At 45.5% G+C, this 20,006-nt stretch overlaps 1 protein-coding gene across 1 annotated transcript in view; it reads left to right on the forward strand.

Moving 5' to 3' along the window:
• The window catches only part of LOC138453656 (deleted in malignant brain tumors 1 protein-like), a 198,610-nt gene extending 178,987 nt beyond the window's left edge, over positions 1-19,623 (forward strand). Inside the window, exon 5 of the mRNA XM_069606698.1 lies at positions 19,240-19,623. Coding sequence (XP_069462799.1) covers positions 19,240-19,622 — 383 coding nt within the window. The 3' untranslated portion in view covers position 19,623. The remainder of the gene's footprint in view (positions 1-19,239) is intronic.
• Positions 19,624-20,006: the final 383 nt, after the last annotated feature.

Raw genomic sequence — 20,006 nt, forward strand, 5'->3', positions numbered from 1 at the left:
CAGGGGGGAGGTGGAGGTTTCTGATCAAAGGACACTTGGGTCAGAATAAAAAAAAGTATTTTATGTTGCTAGATTGAATATACATCTTTTATGTGATGAATGTATGTCTGTGTGTGTTTAAATGTATGTTGCGACTTGTGGTTTTAAATTAGGATTTGATAATAGAACACAATAATGGTTTTATCAATACCTTGCTTCCTTTGTATGAATTTTCCTTTGGGAATCAGAAGAATGTTTTCAATTCAGGAATTGAATGTATACATGCCAGAAGCCTCTTGTTATGTTTTTTTCAGTCCCTGGGACTATCAGAAGGGAGTAACTGTATTTCCCTTTTGAATTATTGTACGTTTTAGCATTGCACACAGTGCCTTACAGTGCAATGCAATGGGGATACTTTTGTATCACCCTGTTTACACCTGGGAGTTTTGGTTACTTTTATATGTGTCAATCTGGTGGCAGCAGAAATATTTTTTTTATAGTTTTTGCCTTATTCTTGGTGTGCACATTTGTATCTACTGCATATGGCTAATAAACGTGGCTAGTGCCCTAAAATGGCTGTGTCACAAGAGTTTTACTTATTCTTTAGCCAGGTTGTAGTTTGGACTTCTTCCTGGCTTATCCATTCAGGAAAGTCCTTATAAGGTCATGCACTTGCCTGGGAAAGCTAAGACTTTCACGGGCTAGTGGGGCTTTGTGTGTGTGTGGGGCCCAAGAAGGGGGCAGGTACTGTCTAGTTCCAGAACACATTCATGGTGCCAGAAAGTCTATGTATGGGGAAAATGTGAAACCAGTAGTGGTCCCTGATTGGATAACTACTGGCTGTTTAAATGATGCAGATCCTTACCATTGGTGGGCTTGGACTTGCTTCCAGCTCAGATTTTGGATAAGAAGACGACCTCTGCAGCCATTTCTTCAACTCACCTGGAGCCAAGAATCCCTTGAAGAAGAGCAGCCTTCTGAAGATCCAAAGCTGACTCCTGAAGTAGCCTTCTCGAGGATCCTGCTCTTCTGAGTCTTCGGACGTGTATGTGGTATGTTCAGTGGACCAACTCTCTCATGGGTTACCTCGCCAGAAGCATCGCTGTTCAGTCTGGAACTTCGTTGTTTATCAGATTGTGCCACTAGTAGCCTTTTCCCAGAATTTCACACTTTCATGACAGGCCTGTGTGTGGCCACCATTGGTGGAACTTGCCTTTCTCCAATATGTGAAGTGCCTTGAAGGGGTCGGCGTCGGTGGATTCTGCATTTCTTCTCTGCAAAGGGTTGCATCTTGCTTTTCAATTCGACTGGAAGACTCCTCAAACCTGCAACTCCTGGGCACCACTCACTGGTACAAACGGCAAAGGATCTAGCCCCCAGCAACCCCTAGATGATCCCCAAAATCTTCTGGGAAAATAGGCAAGTAAACACAGTGTGCCTGTCCCTCCGTCCTCCACAGGATCGCAATGGGAACAATTCCCTTTGTCTCCTTATTTCATTCGGCTCTCCTTTTGGTTGTCGAACCTGGGTCGTGTATCCTGCTCATGGGTTAGCTTTGAATCTGTAAAAAAGGAAAACACTTACCCCTGGTAAAATAGGTGTAGAACTTTTAAACTACCACCAACACAAGCCTGTTGAATCCTACAGAAACTTTGTTCTGGTGAGAAAACTTTGTGGCTTCTGCGAATTTTGGGCACAAAGCCCCATTCATCCTAGGGTTCGGACATCTTAAGTTAGGTTATTGTCTTGTGATCTGATTCCATCATTTACTGCATCTAAAATACTTACTGCTTTGTTTATTAAGTTAGTTGATGTCTATTTGAACCTGTAGCAAAACAGAAAGGTGATGGCTGGAAGGTTTTGAATTAATCATAACCACAGGCAAAGCTCTGGGCAACCGTCCAGACCATCGTTTTTCAGCCTGCCAAGCCATTACAGAAGGGGAAAAACCATATGCAAATCAGGCTTGGTCCTACCCCAAAAGGGGCAGTCCAGCCCGAACTGCTAGATCACATCCCTTCTGCACGAGACCACAAGCATCCCCAGACATGTTTCAGCCTTGTTGGGTGTCATCAGTGAGGAGTAGCTTGGGTCTCTAGGCCCGGCAGACTCGGGACCCACGTCTGGGCATACCCGTCCCACTTGGGGTGACTTTAGCAAAACAGAAAGGTGATGGCTGGAAGGTTTTGAATTAATCATAACCACAGGCAAAGCTCTGGGCAACCGTCCAGACCATCGTTTTTCAGCCTGCCAAGCCATTACAGAAGGGGAAAAACCATATGCAAATCAGGCTTGGTCCTACCCCAAAAGGGGCAGTCCAGCCCGAACTGCTAGATCACATCCCTTCTGCACGAGACCACAAGCATCCCCAGACATGTTTCAGCCTTGTTGGGTCTCATCAGTGAGGAGTAGCTTGGGTCTCTAGGCCCGGCAGACTCGGGACCCACGTCTGGGCATACCCGTCCCACTTGGGGTGACTTTAGCAAAACAGAAAGGTGATGGCTGGAAGGTTTTGAATTAATCATAACCACAGGCAAAGCTCTGGGCAACCGTCCAGACCATCGTTTTTCAGCCTGCCAAGCCATTACAGAAGGGGAAAAACCATATGCAAATCAGGCTTGGTCCTACCCCAAAAGGGGCAGTCCAGCCCGAACTGCTAGATCACATCCCTTCTGCACGAGACCACAAGCATCCCCAGACATGTTTCAGCCTTGTTGGGTGTCATCAGTGAGGAGTAGCTTGGGTCTCTAGGCCCGGCAGACTCGGGACCCACGTCTGGGCATACCCGTCCCACTTGGGGTGACTTTAGCAAAACAGAAAGGTGATGGCTGGAAGGTTTTGAATTAATCATAACCACAGGCAAAGCTCTGGGCAACCGTCCAGACCATCGTTTTTCAGCCTGCCAAGCCATTACAGAAGGGGAAAAACCATATGCAAATCAGGCTTGGTCCTACCCCAAAAGGGGCAGTCCAGCCCGAACTGCTAGATCACATCCCTTCTGCACGAGACCACAAGCATCCCCAGACATGTTTCAGCCTTGTTGGGTGTCATCAGTGAGGAGTAGCTTGGGTCTCTAGGCCCGGCAGACTCGGGACCCACGTCTGGGCATACCCGTCCCACTTGGGGTGACTTTAGCAAAACAGAAAGGTGATGGCTGGAAGGTTTTGAATTAATCATAACCACAGGCAAAGCTCTGGGCAACCGTCCAGACCATCGTTTTTCAGCCTGCCAAGCCATTACAGAAGGGGAAAAACCATATGCAAATCAGGCTTGGTCCTACCCCAAAAGGGGCAGTCCAGCCCGAACTGCTAGATCACATCCCTTCTGCACGAGACCACAAGCATCCCCAGACATGTTTCAGCCTTGTTGGGTGTCATCAGTGAGGAGTAGCTTGGGTCTCTAGGCCCGGCAGACTCGGGACCCACGTCTGGGCATACCCGTCCCACTTGGGGTGACTTTAGCAAAACAGAAAGGTGATGGCTGGAAGGTTTTGAATTAATCATAACCACAGGCAAAGCTCTGGGCAACCGTCCAGACCATCGTTTTTCAGCCTGCCAAGCCATTACAGAAGGGGAAAAACCATATGCAAATCAGGCTTGGTCCTACCCCAAAAGGGGCAGTCCAGCCCGAACTGCTAGATCACATCCCTTCTGCACGAGACCACAAGCATCCCCAGACATGTTTCAGCCTTGTTGGGTGTCATCAGTGAGGAGTAGCTTGGGTCTCTAGGCCCGGCAGACTCGGGACCCACGTCTGGGCATACCCGTCCCACTTGGGGTGACTTTAGCAAAACAGAAAGGTGATGGCTGGAAGGTTTTGAATTAATCATAACCACAGGCAAAGCTCTGGGCAACCGTCCAGACCATCGTTTTTCAGCCTGCCAAGCCATTACAGAAGGGGAAAAACCATATGCAAATCAGGCTTGGTCCTACCCCAAAAGGGGCAGTCCAGCCCGAACTGCTAGATCACATCCCTTCTGCACGAGACCACAAGCATCCCCAGACATGTTTCAGCCTTGTTGGGTGTCATCAGTGAGGAGTAGCTTGGGTCTCTAGGCCCGGCAGACTCGGGACCCACGTCTGGGCATACCCGTCCCACTTGGGGTGACTTTAGCAAAACAGAAAGGTGATGGCTGGAAGGTTTTGAATTAATCATAACCACAGGCAAAGCCTGCTGGGCCTAGAGACCCAAGCTACTCCTCACTGATGAGCCTCAACAAGGGCGAAACATGTTTGGGGATGCTTGTGGTCTCGTGCAGAGGGGATGTGGCCTAGCAGTTCGGGCTGGACTGCCCCTTTTGGGGTGGGGCCAAGCCTGATTTGCATATGGTCTTTCCCTTCTGTAATGGCTTGGCAGGCGAAGAACGGTGGTCTGGAGGGTTGCCCAGAGCATTGCCAGTGGCTAAGATTAATTCTAAACCTTCCAGCCATCACCTCTTTGTTTTTGCTATGTCATCCCGAGTGGGACGGGTATGCCCAGACGTGGGTCCCGTGCCTGCTGGGCCTAGAGACCCAAGCTACTCCTCACTGATGAGCCTCAACAAGGGCGAAACATGTTTGGGGATGCTTGTGGTCTCGTGCAGAGGGGATGTGGCCTAGCAGTTCGGGCTGGACTGCCCCTTTTGGGGTGGGGCCAAGCCTGATTTGCATATGGTCTTTCCCTTCTGTAATGGCTTGGCAGGCGAAGAACGGTGGTCTGGAGGGTTGCCCAGAGCATTGCCAGTGGCTAAGATTAATTCTAAACCTTCCAGCCATCACCTCTTTGTTTTTGCTATGTCATCCCGAGTGGGACGGGTATGCCCAGACGTGGGTCCCGTGCCTGCTGGGCCTAGAGACCCAAGCTACTCCTCACTGATGAGCCTCAACAAGGGCGAAACATGTTTGGGGATGCTTGTGTTCTCGTGCAGAGGGGATGTGGCCTAGCAGTTCGGGCTGGACTGCCCCTTTTGGGGTGGGGCCAAGCCTGATTTGCATATGGTCTTTCCCTTCTGTAATGGCTTGGCAGGCGAAGAACGGTGGTCTGGAGGGTTGCCCAGAGCATTGCCAGTGGCTAAGATTAATTCTAAACCTTCCAGCCATCACCTCTTTGTTTTTGCTATGTCATCCCGAGTGGGACGGGTATGCCCAGACGTGGGTCCCGTGCCTGCTGGGCCTAGAGACCCAAGCTACTCCTCACTGATGAGCCTCAACAAGGGCGAAACATGTTTGGGGATGCTTGTGGTCTCGTGCAGAGGGGATGTGGCCTAGCAGTTCGGGCTGGACTGCCCCTTTTGGGGTGGGGCCAAGCCTGATTTGCATATGGTCTTTCCCTTCTGTAATGGCTTGGCAGGCGAAGAACGGTGGTCTGGAGGGTTGCCCAGAGCATTGCCAGTGGCTAAGATTAATTCTAAACCTTCCAGCCATCACCTCTTTGTTTTTGCTATGTCATCCCGAGTGGGACGGGTATGCCCAGACGTGGGTCCCGTGCCTGCTGGGCCTAGAGACCCAAGCTACTCCTCACTGATGAGCCTCAACAAGGGCGAAACATGTTTGGGGATGCTTGTGGTCTCGTGCAGAGGGGATGTGGCCTAGCAGTTCGGGCTGGACTGCCCCTTTTGGGGTGGGGCCAAGCCTGATTTGCATATGGTCTTTCCCTTCTGTAATGGCTTGGCAGGCGAAGAACGGTGGTCTGGAGGGTTGCCCAGAGCATTGCCAGTGGCTAAGATTAATTCTAAACCTTCCAGCCATCACCTCTTTGTTTTTGCTATGTCATCCCGAGTGGGACGGGTATGCCCAGACGTGGGTCCCGTGCCTGCTGGGCCTAGAGACCCAAGCTACTCCTCACTGATGAGCCTCAACAAGGCGAAACATGTTTGGGGATGCTTGTGGTCTCGTGCAGAGGGGATGTGGCCTAGCAGTTCGGGCTGGACTGCCCCTTTTGGGGTGGGGCCAAGCCTGATTTGCATATGGTCTTTCCCTTCTGTAATGGCTTGGCAGGCGAAGAACGGTGGTCTGGAGGGTTGCCCAGAGCATTGCCAGTGGCTAAGATTAATTCTAAACCTTCCAGCCATCACCTCTTTGTTTTTGCTATGTCATCCCGAGTGGGACGGGTATGCCCAGACGTGGGTCCCGTGCCTGCTGGGCCTAGAGACCCAAGCTACTCCTCACTGATGAGCCTCAACAAGGGCGAAACATGTTTGGGGATGCTTGTGGTCTCGTGCAGAGGGGATGTGGCCTAGCAGTTCGGGCTGGACTGCCCCTTTTGGGGTGGGGCCAAGCCTGATTTGCATATGGTCTTTCCCTTCTGTAATGGCTTGGCAGGCGAAGAACGGTGGTCTGGAGGGTTGCCCAGAGCATTGCCAGTGGCTAAGATTAATTCTAAACCTTCCAGCCATCACCTCTTTGTTTTTGCTATGTCATCCCGAGTGGGACGGGTATGCCCAGACGTGGGTCCCGTGCCTGCTGGGCCTAGAGACCCAAGCTACTCCTCACTGATGAGCCTCAACAAGGGCGAAACATGTTTGGGGATGCTTGTGGTCTCGTGCAGAGGGGATGTGGCCTAGCAGTTCGGGCTGGACTGCCCCTTTTGGGGTGGGGCCAAGCCTGATTTGCATATGGTCTTTCCCTTCTGTAATGGCTTGGCAGGCGAAGAACGGTGGTCTGGAGGGTTGCCCAGAGCATTGCCAGTGGCTAAGATTAATTCTAAACCTTCCAGCCATCACCTCTTTGTTTTTGCTATGTCATCCCGAGTGGGACGGGTATGCCCAGACGTGGGTCCCGTGCCTGCTGGGCCTAGAGACCCAAGCTACTCCTCACTGATGAGCCTCAACAAGGGCGAAACATGTTTGGGGATGCTTGTGGTCTCGTGCAGAGGGGATGTGGCCTAGCAGTTCGGGCTGGATTGCCCCTTTTGGGGTGGGGCCAAGCCTGATTTGCATATGGTCTTTCCCTTCTGTAATGGCTTGGCAGGCGAAGAACGGTGGTCTGGAGGGTTGCCCAGAGCATTGCCAGTGGCTAAGATTAATTCTAAACCTTCCAGCCATCACCTCTTTGTTTTTGCTATGTCATCCCGAGTGGGACGGGTATGCCCAGACGTGGGTCCCGTGCCTGCTGGGCCTAGAGACCCAAGCTACTCCTCACTGATGAGCCTCAACAAGGGCGAAACATGTTTGGGGATGCTTGTGGTCTCGTGCAGAGGGGATGTGGCCTAGCAGTTCGGGCTGGACTGCCCCTTTTGGGGTGGGGCCAAGCCTGATTTGCATATGGTCTTTCCCTTCTGTAATGGCTTGGCAGGCGAAGAACGGTGGTCTGGAGGGTTGCCCAGAGCATTGCCAGTGGCTAAGATTAATTCTAAACCTTCCAGCCATCACCTCTTTGTTTTTGCTATGTCATCCCGAGTGGGACGGGTATGCCCAGACGTGGGTCCCGTGCCTGCTGGGCCTAGAGACCCAAGCTACTCCTCACTGATGAGCCTCAACAAGGGCGAAACATGTTTGGGATGCTTGTGGTCTCGTGCAGAGGGGATGTGGCCTAGCAGTTCGGGCTGGACTGCCCCTTTTGGGGTGGGGCCAAGCCTGATTTGCATATGGTCTTTCCCTTCTGTAATGGCTTGGCAGGCGAAGAACGGTGGTCTGGAGGGTTGCCCAGAGCATTGCCAGTGGCTAAGATTAATTCTAAACCTTCCAGCCATCACCTCTTTGTTTTTGCTATGTCATCCCGAGTGGGACGGGTATGCCCAGACGTGGGTCCCGTGCCTGCTGGGCCTAGAGACCCAAGCTACTCCTCACTGATGAGCCTCAACAAGGGCGAAACATGTTTGGGGATGCTTGTGGTCTCGTGCAGAGGGGATGTGGCCTAGCAGTTCGGGCTGGACTGCCCCTTTTGGGGTGGGGCCAAGCCTGATTTGCATATGGTCTTTCCCTTCTGTAATGGCTTGGCAGGCGAAGAACGGTGGTCTGGAGGGTTGCCCAGAGCATTGCCAGTGGCTAAGATTAATTCTAAACCTTCCAGCCATCACCTCTTTGTTTTTGCTATGTCATCCCGAGTGGGACGGGTATGCCCAGACGTGGGTCCCGTGCCTGCTGGGCCTAGAGACCCAAGCTACTCCTCACTGATGAGCCTCAACAAGGGCGAAACATGTTTGGGGATGCTTGTGGTCTCGTGCAGAGGGGATGTGGCCTAGCAGTTCGGGCTGGACTGCCCCTTTTGGGGTGGGGCCAAGCCTGATTTGCATATGGTCTTTCCCTTCTGTAATGGCTTGGCAGGCGAAGAACGGTGGTCTGGAGGGTTGCCCAGAGCATTGCCAGTGGCTAAGATTAATTCTAAACCTTCCAGCCATCACCTCTTTGTTTTTGCTATTTGAACCTGTAGCAACTGTATATATTTGCATCACAGAGTTTTGTGCGATAATACTACCTGTTAGGTTCATTTACCAGTTTGTTCAGAAGGCCTATAATAAATAACTATATTTTTATACTTGAGTGTCTGAATTGAATTATTCCGTGCTACACTATGTGGACTCATTGAGGGCCCTTGACCCCACCCACACTCCCCTGAGAATAAGCCTTGACCATCATCCACGTACCTCGATTTCATTAGAACTCGAATGGCCTCCTAAAATCTCTCCACCAGGCCAGATTCTAATAATCCATTTTAACAGCACTCACAAACCTTTCAAGGGGTAAAGACAGAGAGAGATGACTAGTGCATCCATTGCCATTTTGCAACTCCACTAAGCATGGCAGAATAACAGGACTAATAATTTAGCATATTCATGTCCTAAATCTTGGTAGATCATGGACTATACAATGAACATTCTCTGATTTGGAGCACAAAAATAACAAACACAATTGAATCTGGCTCTACTAATCCCTCTGAAATGAGCACTGTAAGGTGTAATAATGCTTGGAATAAACTGAGCCCGCTTGCAAAACTTGAGGAAATCAACCCTACAAATGACAGCCCTTTCCTAAACAGAACCTGATTGTTAGCCCTATGGAATTCCATTCCTTGTCTCTCTATGCTCAGAAATAATGATATTTTGAGATTGGAATTACCTAAATGGGGTAATACTACCAATTGGGTACTGATGGAATTGTCCTCACCGGCAGTCACTCCGCTATTGTACTATTGCTCAGATTTGTTGTTAAAGCAGGGGCATAACATCACTACAAGGTATAATGAGCCATTTACAGGGTATAAGGAATATCTGCATAATATCAAACCCCAGAGTGTAAAGCAGAAATATTGGGGTTATATGCATCACAAAGAGCAAGCTAATGGGAGTTGGCCTTCCTCTTGCACCAACTGACCTTATACTAATATTACCTCAATTAAATGGTTACGTTGGAACACAAGAGGACATAATTAATTTCTTAATCATATGGAAGGACAGGCTCTCATTGATTCTAGTAATCTCTTTTAGTTACAAGAAACCTGGGCAACGAACGATTTCATAGTTGATGGTTACACAGTTATATGTCGCCATGCTATGAAAGGATCTCTTGGCAGACCAATGGGTGGGATAGCCATAAGAGCTCAATCATTTCTATGCATTAACCAAAACTGCTTGGAAGTACATTCTCAATATGTATTATCTGCTGTGTTACATTTTTCTGCGCTCTCAAAAGATATATTGATTATAAATGTATACTCTCCTACCGGTGACGACAATGTTAATGAAATTGTACATACTATTGATAAGATAATCAATGCTTGGCATTCGGATCACCCAAGAGATAATGTATTAATTGTGGGTGACTTAAATGCTCCCAATTTGTAGAAACTCGATTTCACTCAAAATGAACAGTATGATTCCATGAGATATGTGCCATTGGTTTTGACTGCGAAAGATTGTGGGATGAAATGGTCTCAACTTTTTCATACTTGGGACATTTCATGCCTCAATTGTAAGGGAAGTATTCCCAACTTAAATAGGAATACATGGACCAATGGTACCAGCACTTCCACCCTGGATTATGTATATATGGATGAGGAGTTATGGATTAGATGTCAACCCATGACGATTTCATTTAACACTTTAAGTGACCATGCAGTATTGACATGGTCACTTACAACATCTCTAACTTATGGGATGACCCATTATAATGAACCAATCCATGTTAACTTCACTGGGAGCACCATCACATGGAATAACAAAAAGTTAGAGAAATTGATTAAGTTTTGTTCAGGAGAATAGCACATGGTTCTATTCCTGGCTTCGTGAAGATCATTGGAATCTGATTGAGATGATGATGATATTGAAAAATTAAATACAGTACAGGGTAGGGGCACTAATGTATATGATGGATGCTTTGATAGAGAGATTCAGATGACCAAGCATACCTACAAATGCCAATGTAGAACCATTGATAAGGACCTCTCACTCGCTAGAAAAGCAAAGCAGCAGTGCACAACCTTGGCATCAACGAGATAGAAACATGTGTTGAAGGTGCATAAATCATCTACCAACAATGCTAATTCGATATATATTTTTTAATTACTGAACAAGCTGGACGAAAAAAGATTTTGGACCATGATTACAACCAATAGTCACTCCCAATCTAACATGGAAACCAATTCAATTAGCATGGACGCTTGGACCCAAGCAGTGAGCGAGCTTTATTATACGAATCGTGTCATTGCAAATAAAACGTATCCTTACTTAGCGTCTAGCAGCTTCTTAGAAGGATTTGACAACATTGCAGGACTTTTAAAAGTCTATACCAGCAGTATTGTTCCTAGCATTGTTTATGGTCTGTCGACTATCCCAGAAAGTAAGCTAGAGGAGATTGATAATCTTGAGGCAAAAATCATTCGTACTATATTGAGAGTTTGTGTTATTTAAGTCAAGAGGGTCCCCGTGTGGAGTGTTGATTTGACCGTTGGTGTGGTCAGCACTCTTTGGATCATTGCAGGTGGGGCCTACCCGGCGAATGATGATGTAGTAGAACTTATGGGAGTGATGGTGGAGCCGAGAACGCTGATGGGCAGGTATTCAATTCCGTTCAAGGAAGGCTGCCGTACGACATTAAACATTAGAGGAAAGTCCATACTAACGTGGCCTCAACGCAATGACGTTTGAGAAAGGACTGTAAGCCTAAGGCAGCATAGGAAGCCTTAGCAAAGTTCGATTAGGGGAAACGTTGAGTTTTGTGTTCTGGATGGTGTTTTGCGCAACAGCGCCCTTTTTATGAGTAATGAGAAGTTATTTACTATGCACACATAGCAGGTGATGATTACGCGCGCATTTTGTTGTTTAAAAAAAAAAACAATGATGAAGCATTTCCCGATGAGAAAGGGATTAACGCACTGCAGTAATGGAAGTGTTTGGCTATTTGTCAAAGAGAATAAACGTTTTCTCGTGGATATTGCAGTCAAAGAAGGTACTGTTCATGGTTATTATGGAGCAAAGAAGACGACGGGTAATTTAAGGACTGTGTGCATAGACATTTATTCATGTAAATGCAACACTGTTTAATGTGAAGTGCAATTTGTTTCTTCTAAGTATAGCTGATGTATTACTGATTTAACTTTAGTTGGATGAATTTTGCGCCTGGCTGGGAAGGTGCATGGTTTGGAAAGGTACATGTGTGGAATGAGAATGGATGCGAAATGCAGCGCTATGCATGAGGTTCTGTGTACGGCATTATATTAAATTAAAATGTAAGGTATGTGCAGTATAGTTTTGAATTGTTTGTAGGTCATTTTCTCAGGATTTGCAGGGTTTAAGGTGCACACATGGAGGCACCATGGGCTTTCAGGAATATATTAGTACACATTGAATGTCATGATAAGGTAAATGCAAATATGTAGGAATTTTAACATTTTTGGAGGAATTTTCAGGTATTTAAGGTGCATGCACCATGGACATTTAGGGCAACATCAATTTATAGGAATTGTGTATTAGTAGTTTCAATGTCAGAATATGTGTATGCAAATGTAGAAGTTTTATAATAGATTTTCAGGATTTTCAGAATTTAAGGTGGACGCACCGTGAACTATGAAATATTGATGCATTTGGTTTTTAGGTTTATGTGTACATTTAAGGTAATGGAGGACTGAATTTAATGTAATTGGATGAAATATACACAGCAAATGTTTTATGTGCACAGGAAATGTTTATGCAATGTAACTGTTGAGAAGTGTGTGATGTGAAAAAGAGCAAATGTTTTATGCAATGTAACTGATGTGTGTGATGTGAACACTAGTGAAATGAAATGTTTTGGTATATGTAATTGGGCAATTAGATGTGCATGAACATGATATGGTATGTTCATTAGGAGAATGAAGTGCGAGGGGTCATGGATTGGATATATATGCAAGTATATGGTAATGAGTGCATTTGAGTTAGACTAAGTGTGAGCCCAGATTGAGTAATGGTGAAATGATGAAGTGTATTATATAAGTATGTTGTATGAATGAAAAAGAAGCCCAATTGAGCAGTGAATTAATTGTGTTATGGTGTATGGGCAGATGTTGTAGCCGGGATAGTGGAAATTAGTTAATGCGCATGTTGTTTCAAGAGATATAATGCATTTTAGGAATAACAATCACCGTGATGGGGTCTTTAATAAATTCCCTGTCGTGCTGTTTCTTCTATGGGCTGTATCTGTGCAGCTACGTTGTTTGTTTATGTTCTTAGTTATGTTTGTATATTTCCTCTCTTATTCCTACTTTTAAATGTTTCTTTGTGGTTAGTGAGTGTATGAGAGAGTGGGTGCAAATGACAGGTTTCTTGTAGTGTGAATGAGTGGTGGTTCTGTGTGAGGACAGGTGATGTGTGTTAGATTGTATCTGGATGTTAGAAGAGTTCCTGGTTGATTGTGTGTGTGTATGCGTTTGTGCTGCGGGCGTGGCAGGCCCTAGTTTCTGTGTGGCAGATGGAGTGGAAGGAGTGTAAAATGAGAAGGTGATGGAGTGTACGTTGGTTGTGGTTTGTGAATGCAGGTGGTAGCTGCGAGACCCGGGTGTGGCAGGCCTGAGTACGTGGTTGGATCAGTGTTTTTGGTTGTTGGGGAATGTTAGTTACGCGAATGTCAGTTACGCCGAGAGGGTTTTGACAGTGGTTGGTTTGTCTGGTTGGTTTGTGGTGGGTGTTGATGTGATTGTTGGAGAGAGCCTGGTCTATGGATTTTGTTGTGTGTGTCTTGGTGAAAGAGAGGGGATGTGTAGTATCTGGTATTGGGTTGTATCTGCCCTGTGTCAAGGGCACTGATGTAGGCAGCGGAATGCACTGAGGTAGCCTGGAACCTGGTGGGGGTTCCAAGGATCCAGGAGACAAGTTAGTACAAAAGGAAAGTAGTCTTTGTTTAAGTTGCAGAGCAAGCTAGAAAGAGGGAGGTAGGAGCTAATCAATATGCAACCTCTCTTGTTATGTCGCCCATCCTGAATGATCAACTGCCAGTCCTGGAACCTTGGAACCCCCACTAGGTTCCAGGCTACCTCACTGCATTCCGCTGCCTGCATCAGTGCACTTGACAACGGGCAGATACAATCCAATACCAGATAGTACAGAAATACAGCATCTCATAAAATGTACATTGCTAAAAAGAATAGGAACAGCTTGACTTCATAAACATCCAATTGAAAGGAATTTGCACTCCATTTAAATGGATACATTCAAAATCACAATTAACAAATAACCCTTCCAAGATGACAGTTTAAAAGCAGCAACAAGCAAAGAGCAGCAATTTTAATAAATCGCTATTGGCAAATCAAACACCATGACATCATCATAATACATGCATTTAAAATAAGATTTAAAATGCAAGGATACCGTTATTAAAAAGCCAACAGGGAAAGCAAGAGGGATAATGTTTGTGGTGAAAACCTGGATAACCTAATTGGTTTCGCCAGCTGGCAATTGAGTTTGGCCTGTATCAAACAGAAATTGGAGTGATATAATCACCTAATATAGGGGCTTGCGCGACACATCTCAGAGGTTCATGGGAGCGTTGGTTAAGGCCCATTAGGCCTGCAGCGATATATGGGATGCTGATGGAAAGAAACACAAGAAAATGACCAGTCGCCAAGTGAAATAGAATAGGTAGCAAGCAGGCAAGTATGCAATCAGAGCATGTTGATAGGAAATGTAACTGCAATAGGTCCTTCCAGCAATCTGCCCAGGCGAGGTTCTTATGAACGGAAGCATTGGTATGCCTGTTGGCAGGCACTGGTTGATCCTGGGCACTCGCAGAGGAATTCTGGCATGTTGGAACAAACCAAAGCTCACATAAGCGCACGCCTCTGTGTCTCCTAAAATACATGACTTCTGCTGCAGGAGCTAGAAGACAGTTACCAACATCTCTGTTTTGGCGCCTGGTCTGTGAAGAGACATTATAAAATGAAGTAGTTGGAGAAAAAAACATATTTCAAAACAGTCAAATCGGAATTAATTTAGTAATTTAAACACCCATTTTCCATGCTCAAATATTATTTAAAACATATCCAAAAAGGGCGGAACTCTATTTTCCGACGTGTTAATGATAATGAGGTGTTATTTATATAGCACTTACGTCTAAGCGCTAGACATGGAACATATATGCACACAATATCATCCAACTGGAGCAGGTAATCATTTATCGACCTCGGGGGGATGAAAAAGTGGTGGCCTAGCAAGGATTCGAACATGCAACCTGCAGATCACACATAGATTGTAGCAGCGAGTGCTCAACTCACGGATCTATCTTACCAGTGCTAAAAGCCAACGGCTGTTGGGAACATTACCAACAGTATGAAATACTCTAGATTTTTTTTAAACAAGCCTTTATTAAGATGAGTAATATATAGCATACAATTAAGAGCCTGTTTACTGATAACCCGTGTTTTTTTTCTTTTAAAACGCAGTGGGTAAAGAGTTTAAAAGCATAACTTTCAAACCTTTCCGAATGGAAGTTGAGCCATTAAGAATCTAAGGGTGTTCAAACAGCATTAGGCAACAGTGACCTGCTCTCGGGCAGGACAATGAATGACAAACATTTCATTAGAAAAGAAATGTGTAGCTACGTGCTGCCTGAAGTGGACAGGGAGAGGCGAATATGTCTGCATTAGTCAGCAGGCAACACTCCCCAGTTCTTCAAACAGGATATGAAGGTGGAGACAAAGAAGAAGAGAGAGACACAAATGTAGTGCGGGGCAGGTAAAGTTTGGGAGAAAGGTGCCTCCTTTTGGGCCACCATATCTGCTAGAGGTATTTCTGGTTTTCACTCATTTATATCCGGTAAAGCTTTTCAAATTCCGTCAAAGACACTGGAAAAACCTAACACCTTAAGCACCATTTTCTCTTTCTTTAAAAAAAAATGTTTTAAAATCTCTTTATTTCTCCATTTATCACATTACAAACATCAATATAGAGTCGACGAGATACATTGTATCAATTCAGATGGCTCTTTCCCAAAGGAGGGAACACGTAGGCTGGTTCCATTCCTCCTTATGGAGTCACACATCATAAAGCCTCTATCTACAATTAACCCTCTGCAATATTACCAGCTATGAAAAGGGAAAAGACGACACAAAACAAAAACATATCCAGACATATGTAGACAACCATGACACGTGTTGTCCCGGGAGGATAGTTCAGCGGCAACGTGCGCGCCTTGCAAACAAGACGACACGGAGCAATGCAGGTTCGATCCCACCCACTCACATCCTCACAAAGCACGCATTCGCCTTAACTCTCTCCACTTTTACAATGGAAGATTAACATTTTCTCTTTCTGCACTAACCTCAATATGTCTCCTGTCCAGGAACCCTATGTGGTTGGAAATTCCATAACATCTGACCATACGTAATATGTTGACTGAATCAAAACATCTGCATGCACAGCTGTTACGAGCATTGGAAACCACCCCAACGCCTCCTTTTTCGCCTTTGCCTCTGTTCACATCATCGTGCCAAGTATAGCTGTTATGTTTACTTGACCTGTTAACCAAAATGAAGGCACAACCTCTCTCACCCACACTTGCCCATTCCTTTCAACCACCCCGCTGTGTAGCTGTTATGTTTACTTGACCTGTTAACCAAAATGAAGGCACAACCTCTCTCACCCACACTTGCCCATTCCTTTCAACCACCCCGCTGTGTATTGTTGTAGTGCTATATTTTTCAATGTTTATCATGTCGAGTCAGACTTTAATTAATGGCTCATTTACTAAAGGACATACAAAGTGCATACTTACGAGGTTGGCGGTAATTTTGCTGGAATTACTGACCACCTTGTTTCCCGTTAATGCAACTCGGTCCAGTGGAATTATCGCTGGATTAGGAGCACAGCAAGGGTGGCATCAGTCTCCGTTTTCTGGAGTCCTTAGGACTCCCTATAGAGTTTGGAGGATGTATTGCAAGCAGTAATTCTGCCGCAGTAAATTCCTCAATATTTGGAAGTTAAGTGGAGGATTTATCTCCAGCTAAATGCTGGAGCTAAAACCCCCACCTTACCTACAAAGTCAGAAACTGGCGGCTCATTAAATCTGGCAGTTATTCCGTTACCACCAAAGAAGCGGCAGTGACAGAATTACTGCGTCATCGAACTTGTAGCGAAGCCCAATATTCTATTGCACCTTTATTCGATTTGACATTGACATGGGCATTCTGAGTCTCGTTAATATTCATGATTAAAATGTTTAACTTTAACAGTGATTTCTATTTTTTAGCTTTACCAATGCTTTATCATCAATCAAGTATATTTGTTTAACTGTGAATAGTAGTCGAATGGCTCATGTACAGTTCATACATATGATTCCTTCCTACACAACTGCAAAAACAACCATTTTTTCAGAAAAAGAATGAAACAGAATATGCTAATAATATAATTGTATGGCTTATACTGTGATATAATAACATCTTACAAGTTTGTCAAACTCATGGCTCATTTGAGGTAATTATCTTTGTTGACCTCCGGACAGCTTTTGACAGTGTACCAAGGAGACGTCTATGGGATGTTTTACGCAACCTTTGCATCCCACCACACCTACAACTAGCTATTCAGAATTTATATTCAAGTAGCATTACTGTTTCGCGTTAGGGGCATCGATGGAAACACTTCCCAATCCATTAAGATTGAAATGGGAGTGTGGCAGGGGTGGGCGCTGGCTCCTAAGCTCTTTTCAGTTTCATGAATTGGATCATCTTAGAATTATCATCCTTACATTCAGATGCGTCCAAGCTGGCAGGAGATAGGATCACTGTCAAGCTGGCAGGAGATATGGCAGGAGATAGGATTCCTGTCAAGCTGGCAGGAGATAGGATCCCTGTCAAGCTGGCAGGAGATAGAATCCCTGTCAAGCTGGCAGGAGATAGGATCCCTGTCAAGTTGGCAGGAGATAGAATCCCTGTTCTATTGTTCGCAGATGATGCGGTTCTTTTATCTCTATCACCTATGGGCACCGGAAGCATTTAGAGAGGTTTGTGGATTTTTGCAGTAGACATTGTTTATCCATTAATGCGTCTAAGACCTAAAGTATGTTCTTTGGTGCTGGGAAAAAGAAGAAACCGAAATCACTGAGGTTCGAACTCAAAGAGGGCCCTATAGAACAGGTTGATCATTATGATTATCGTGGCTTAAGAGTAGCATCGTCTTGCCGGTGGGACTCGCATCTGGACGAAGCGAAGCTCACTCTGGCCAGATACAGTGGAGCTCTTTTAAGATTCTCTAATGATTCTGGAGGGGGAGCAGTTTGAGTCTCCCTGGAAGCCTACAAGGCCCAAGCAAGACAGGCTGCTATCGATGGGGCTGAGCTCTGGGGCATAACAAATTGTGCTCCTTTATCCATCATTGAAAACAAACACATGAAGAATCTCCTGGGGCTACCTTTTTCTACACCGAACCTACTAGTCCGAGTGAAAACAGGGGATACAAAGCATTGAATTGTGTCGCTTGCAGACAGTTTATTACTGGGTTTGCCTGTGGGTGAACGACTCCTTGTCAAAGTATAAAGAGGGTACGAGGGATGTTTTATCCCAGGTCAGAGGAACTTCTCTACCGTGGTTTGTACATATAAAGGAAGAATTGTGTGCCTTAGGCTTAAGTGGATTCTGGACCACCTCTCTTGGTGTGACTTATGCAGCCAAAGCTGAAGTGAAGACTGTGTCTTCACTTAGGCTGGAACACGATATCATTATCAACGCAGAAGGCTCTGCACTTTTGACGCGTTACTGGAACTTGAAGCAGAATCTGGTCTACTATCTAGACTTTGTTAACCCCAAGCATGAAAGATCATTATATATCAAGTTAAACATGGGGACCTTGCTGATTACTAGTGTGCACAATAAGTGGAACAATGCAGTCTCTACGGCGTGTCCTCTATGCGGTAGTCCCAGTGAGACCACGGTTCATTTCATTTTGATATGTCTGGTTACTTTGTCAGCTAGGAAATGTTACTTGAACCTGCGATTTAGGGCTTGCGGAGCTCGCACAACCACACAAGCCTTGTCAATATGCACTCGTTCTTGTGATGTTAAAGCAGTATACTCCACATACAAATATCTCACCTGGGAATGAAGATTGAGGCATAAAAGGATATGCTGAGGGTGCCTCAGTTACCCTGATTTGGAGGGATTATCCCTTCATTCTCGATTCTAATCTGGTGATTGGGTGGCGCCTCCACCTGCAGTATCTAGGTGGCTATAGGGTGTTTTAAGTGTTGGATTTTGCTATTAATGTTTTTATCAAGATTTGCTCGGTTTTGAAAAATGTTCATTGCTTTTATCAATATTCGCCATGTTTTTGTACTTGAATGTGTTTTTCACTTTTCTTAATTGTATGCATTTGCCATGTGATTTTTTTTTAGGTGCTTTTATGACATTGTATGTCGAAATAAAGCATTTAACGAACGTAATTCGAGGAACATATTCGAGAAAAGCACATAGCCGAATGCCATGGCGGATATCATGGCAAATTGTAGACAAAAATGTTTGCAGTTCCATATCTGTTTTGGGGCCAACACTATCATGCATTTTAAGGAAATGTCATTGTGCCTTGAAGTATTTTTTATGGCTGGCTTTTAGTTGAGCAACTGCATAGTTGCTCAACTAAGGTGTGCCGGGTAGTTTAGCTCAGTGGCAACACTTAGACATCTCTTCAATGTTAAGCGCGTTATAAATAACCAATTATACATTATAGTAGTTCAGTATTCAGGTTCCAATCGCATCTGTTTTCGAGAAGTTTCACAATGCCATTTTAACTAGTGAACTGACTTGAAATGTTGTTTTCAAACTTACACTCTTCTGTCAACTGGAATAGCACTAGTGGCGCTGATAAATTCAATTTTATTGTTTCCCACAGGAAATGCCAAGGAAGACATGATCAATGGAAGAGGCCAAGCACAGTCCAAAGAACCTACCAATGGAAAGAGAGGAGCAATGGATGGCAGCCCCTACGTGCTTCACCACTATGAGAATCACGCTGCTTTGCGTGCAGCTGGCCCACCTGATCATTACCAACAGATCAGCCCTCCCAGTAAACAGCCTGAGGGGCTTTACTCAGAGCTTGTGAAACCCCCCACAGACCCCGAACAGGAAGGCAGCAATATCTACGAGACCATGACTACTGGCAACCAAACCACCCAGGCTGGCAGCAGCAATGCAGAATCCAGCGTTTACCAGACTCTTTGCATGGGTACATTGGAAGACAGCGTGTATGATACTCTGCACCCAGGATCAGTTTAAAGGTCTAAACAGGAAAACTGGGGCATCCGCACTATTTGCACTCAGCTAAAGTGTGAGACTCTAGCTGGGTCGCCTGAGACCAAGAGACACTTCAACAAGCCTGACTGTACAGGGCCCATTATAGGTTCTTGATGACGACCTGCTTTTCTACAATTAGTACACCCACCCACAGATGTCTTCTGTTGGGGATGGGCATTTTTTATTTTTTTTATTTGTGTACGTTCATAAGAACTTTACAAAAGAGGTAGGTGAGCAGCGAAAACAAGAAAGTGCAGTGACTACACAAGGGTGGACCCTCATCTCTCTATCCTCGTCAGAGTAGTTTGGAGTATTTTGATGGTTGCTAGAAGCCAGGAGGTTCGGTCTCCTCCGATCAGTCTTTGC

This window comes from Ambystoma mexicanum, chromosome 1p, assembly GCF_040938575.1.
Source record: "Ambystoma mexicanum isolate Mex_15411 chromosome 1p, UKY_AmexF1_1, whole genome shotgun sequence".
NCBI classification, from domain to species: domain Eukaryota; kingdom Metazoa; phylum Chordata; class Amphibia; order Caudata; family Ambystomatidae; genus Ambystoma; species Ambystoma mexicanum.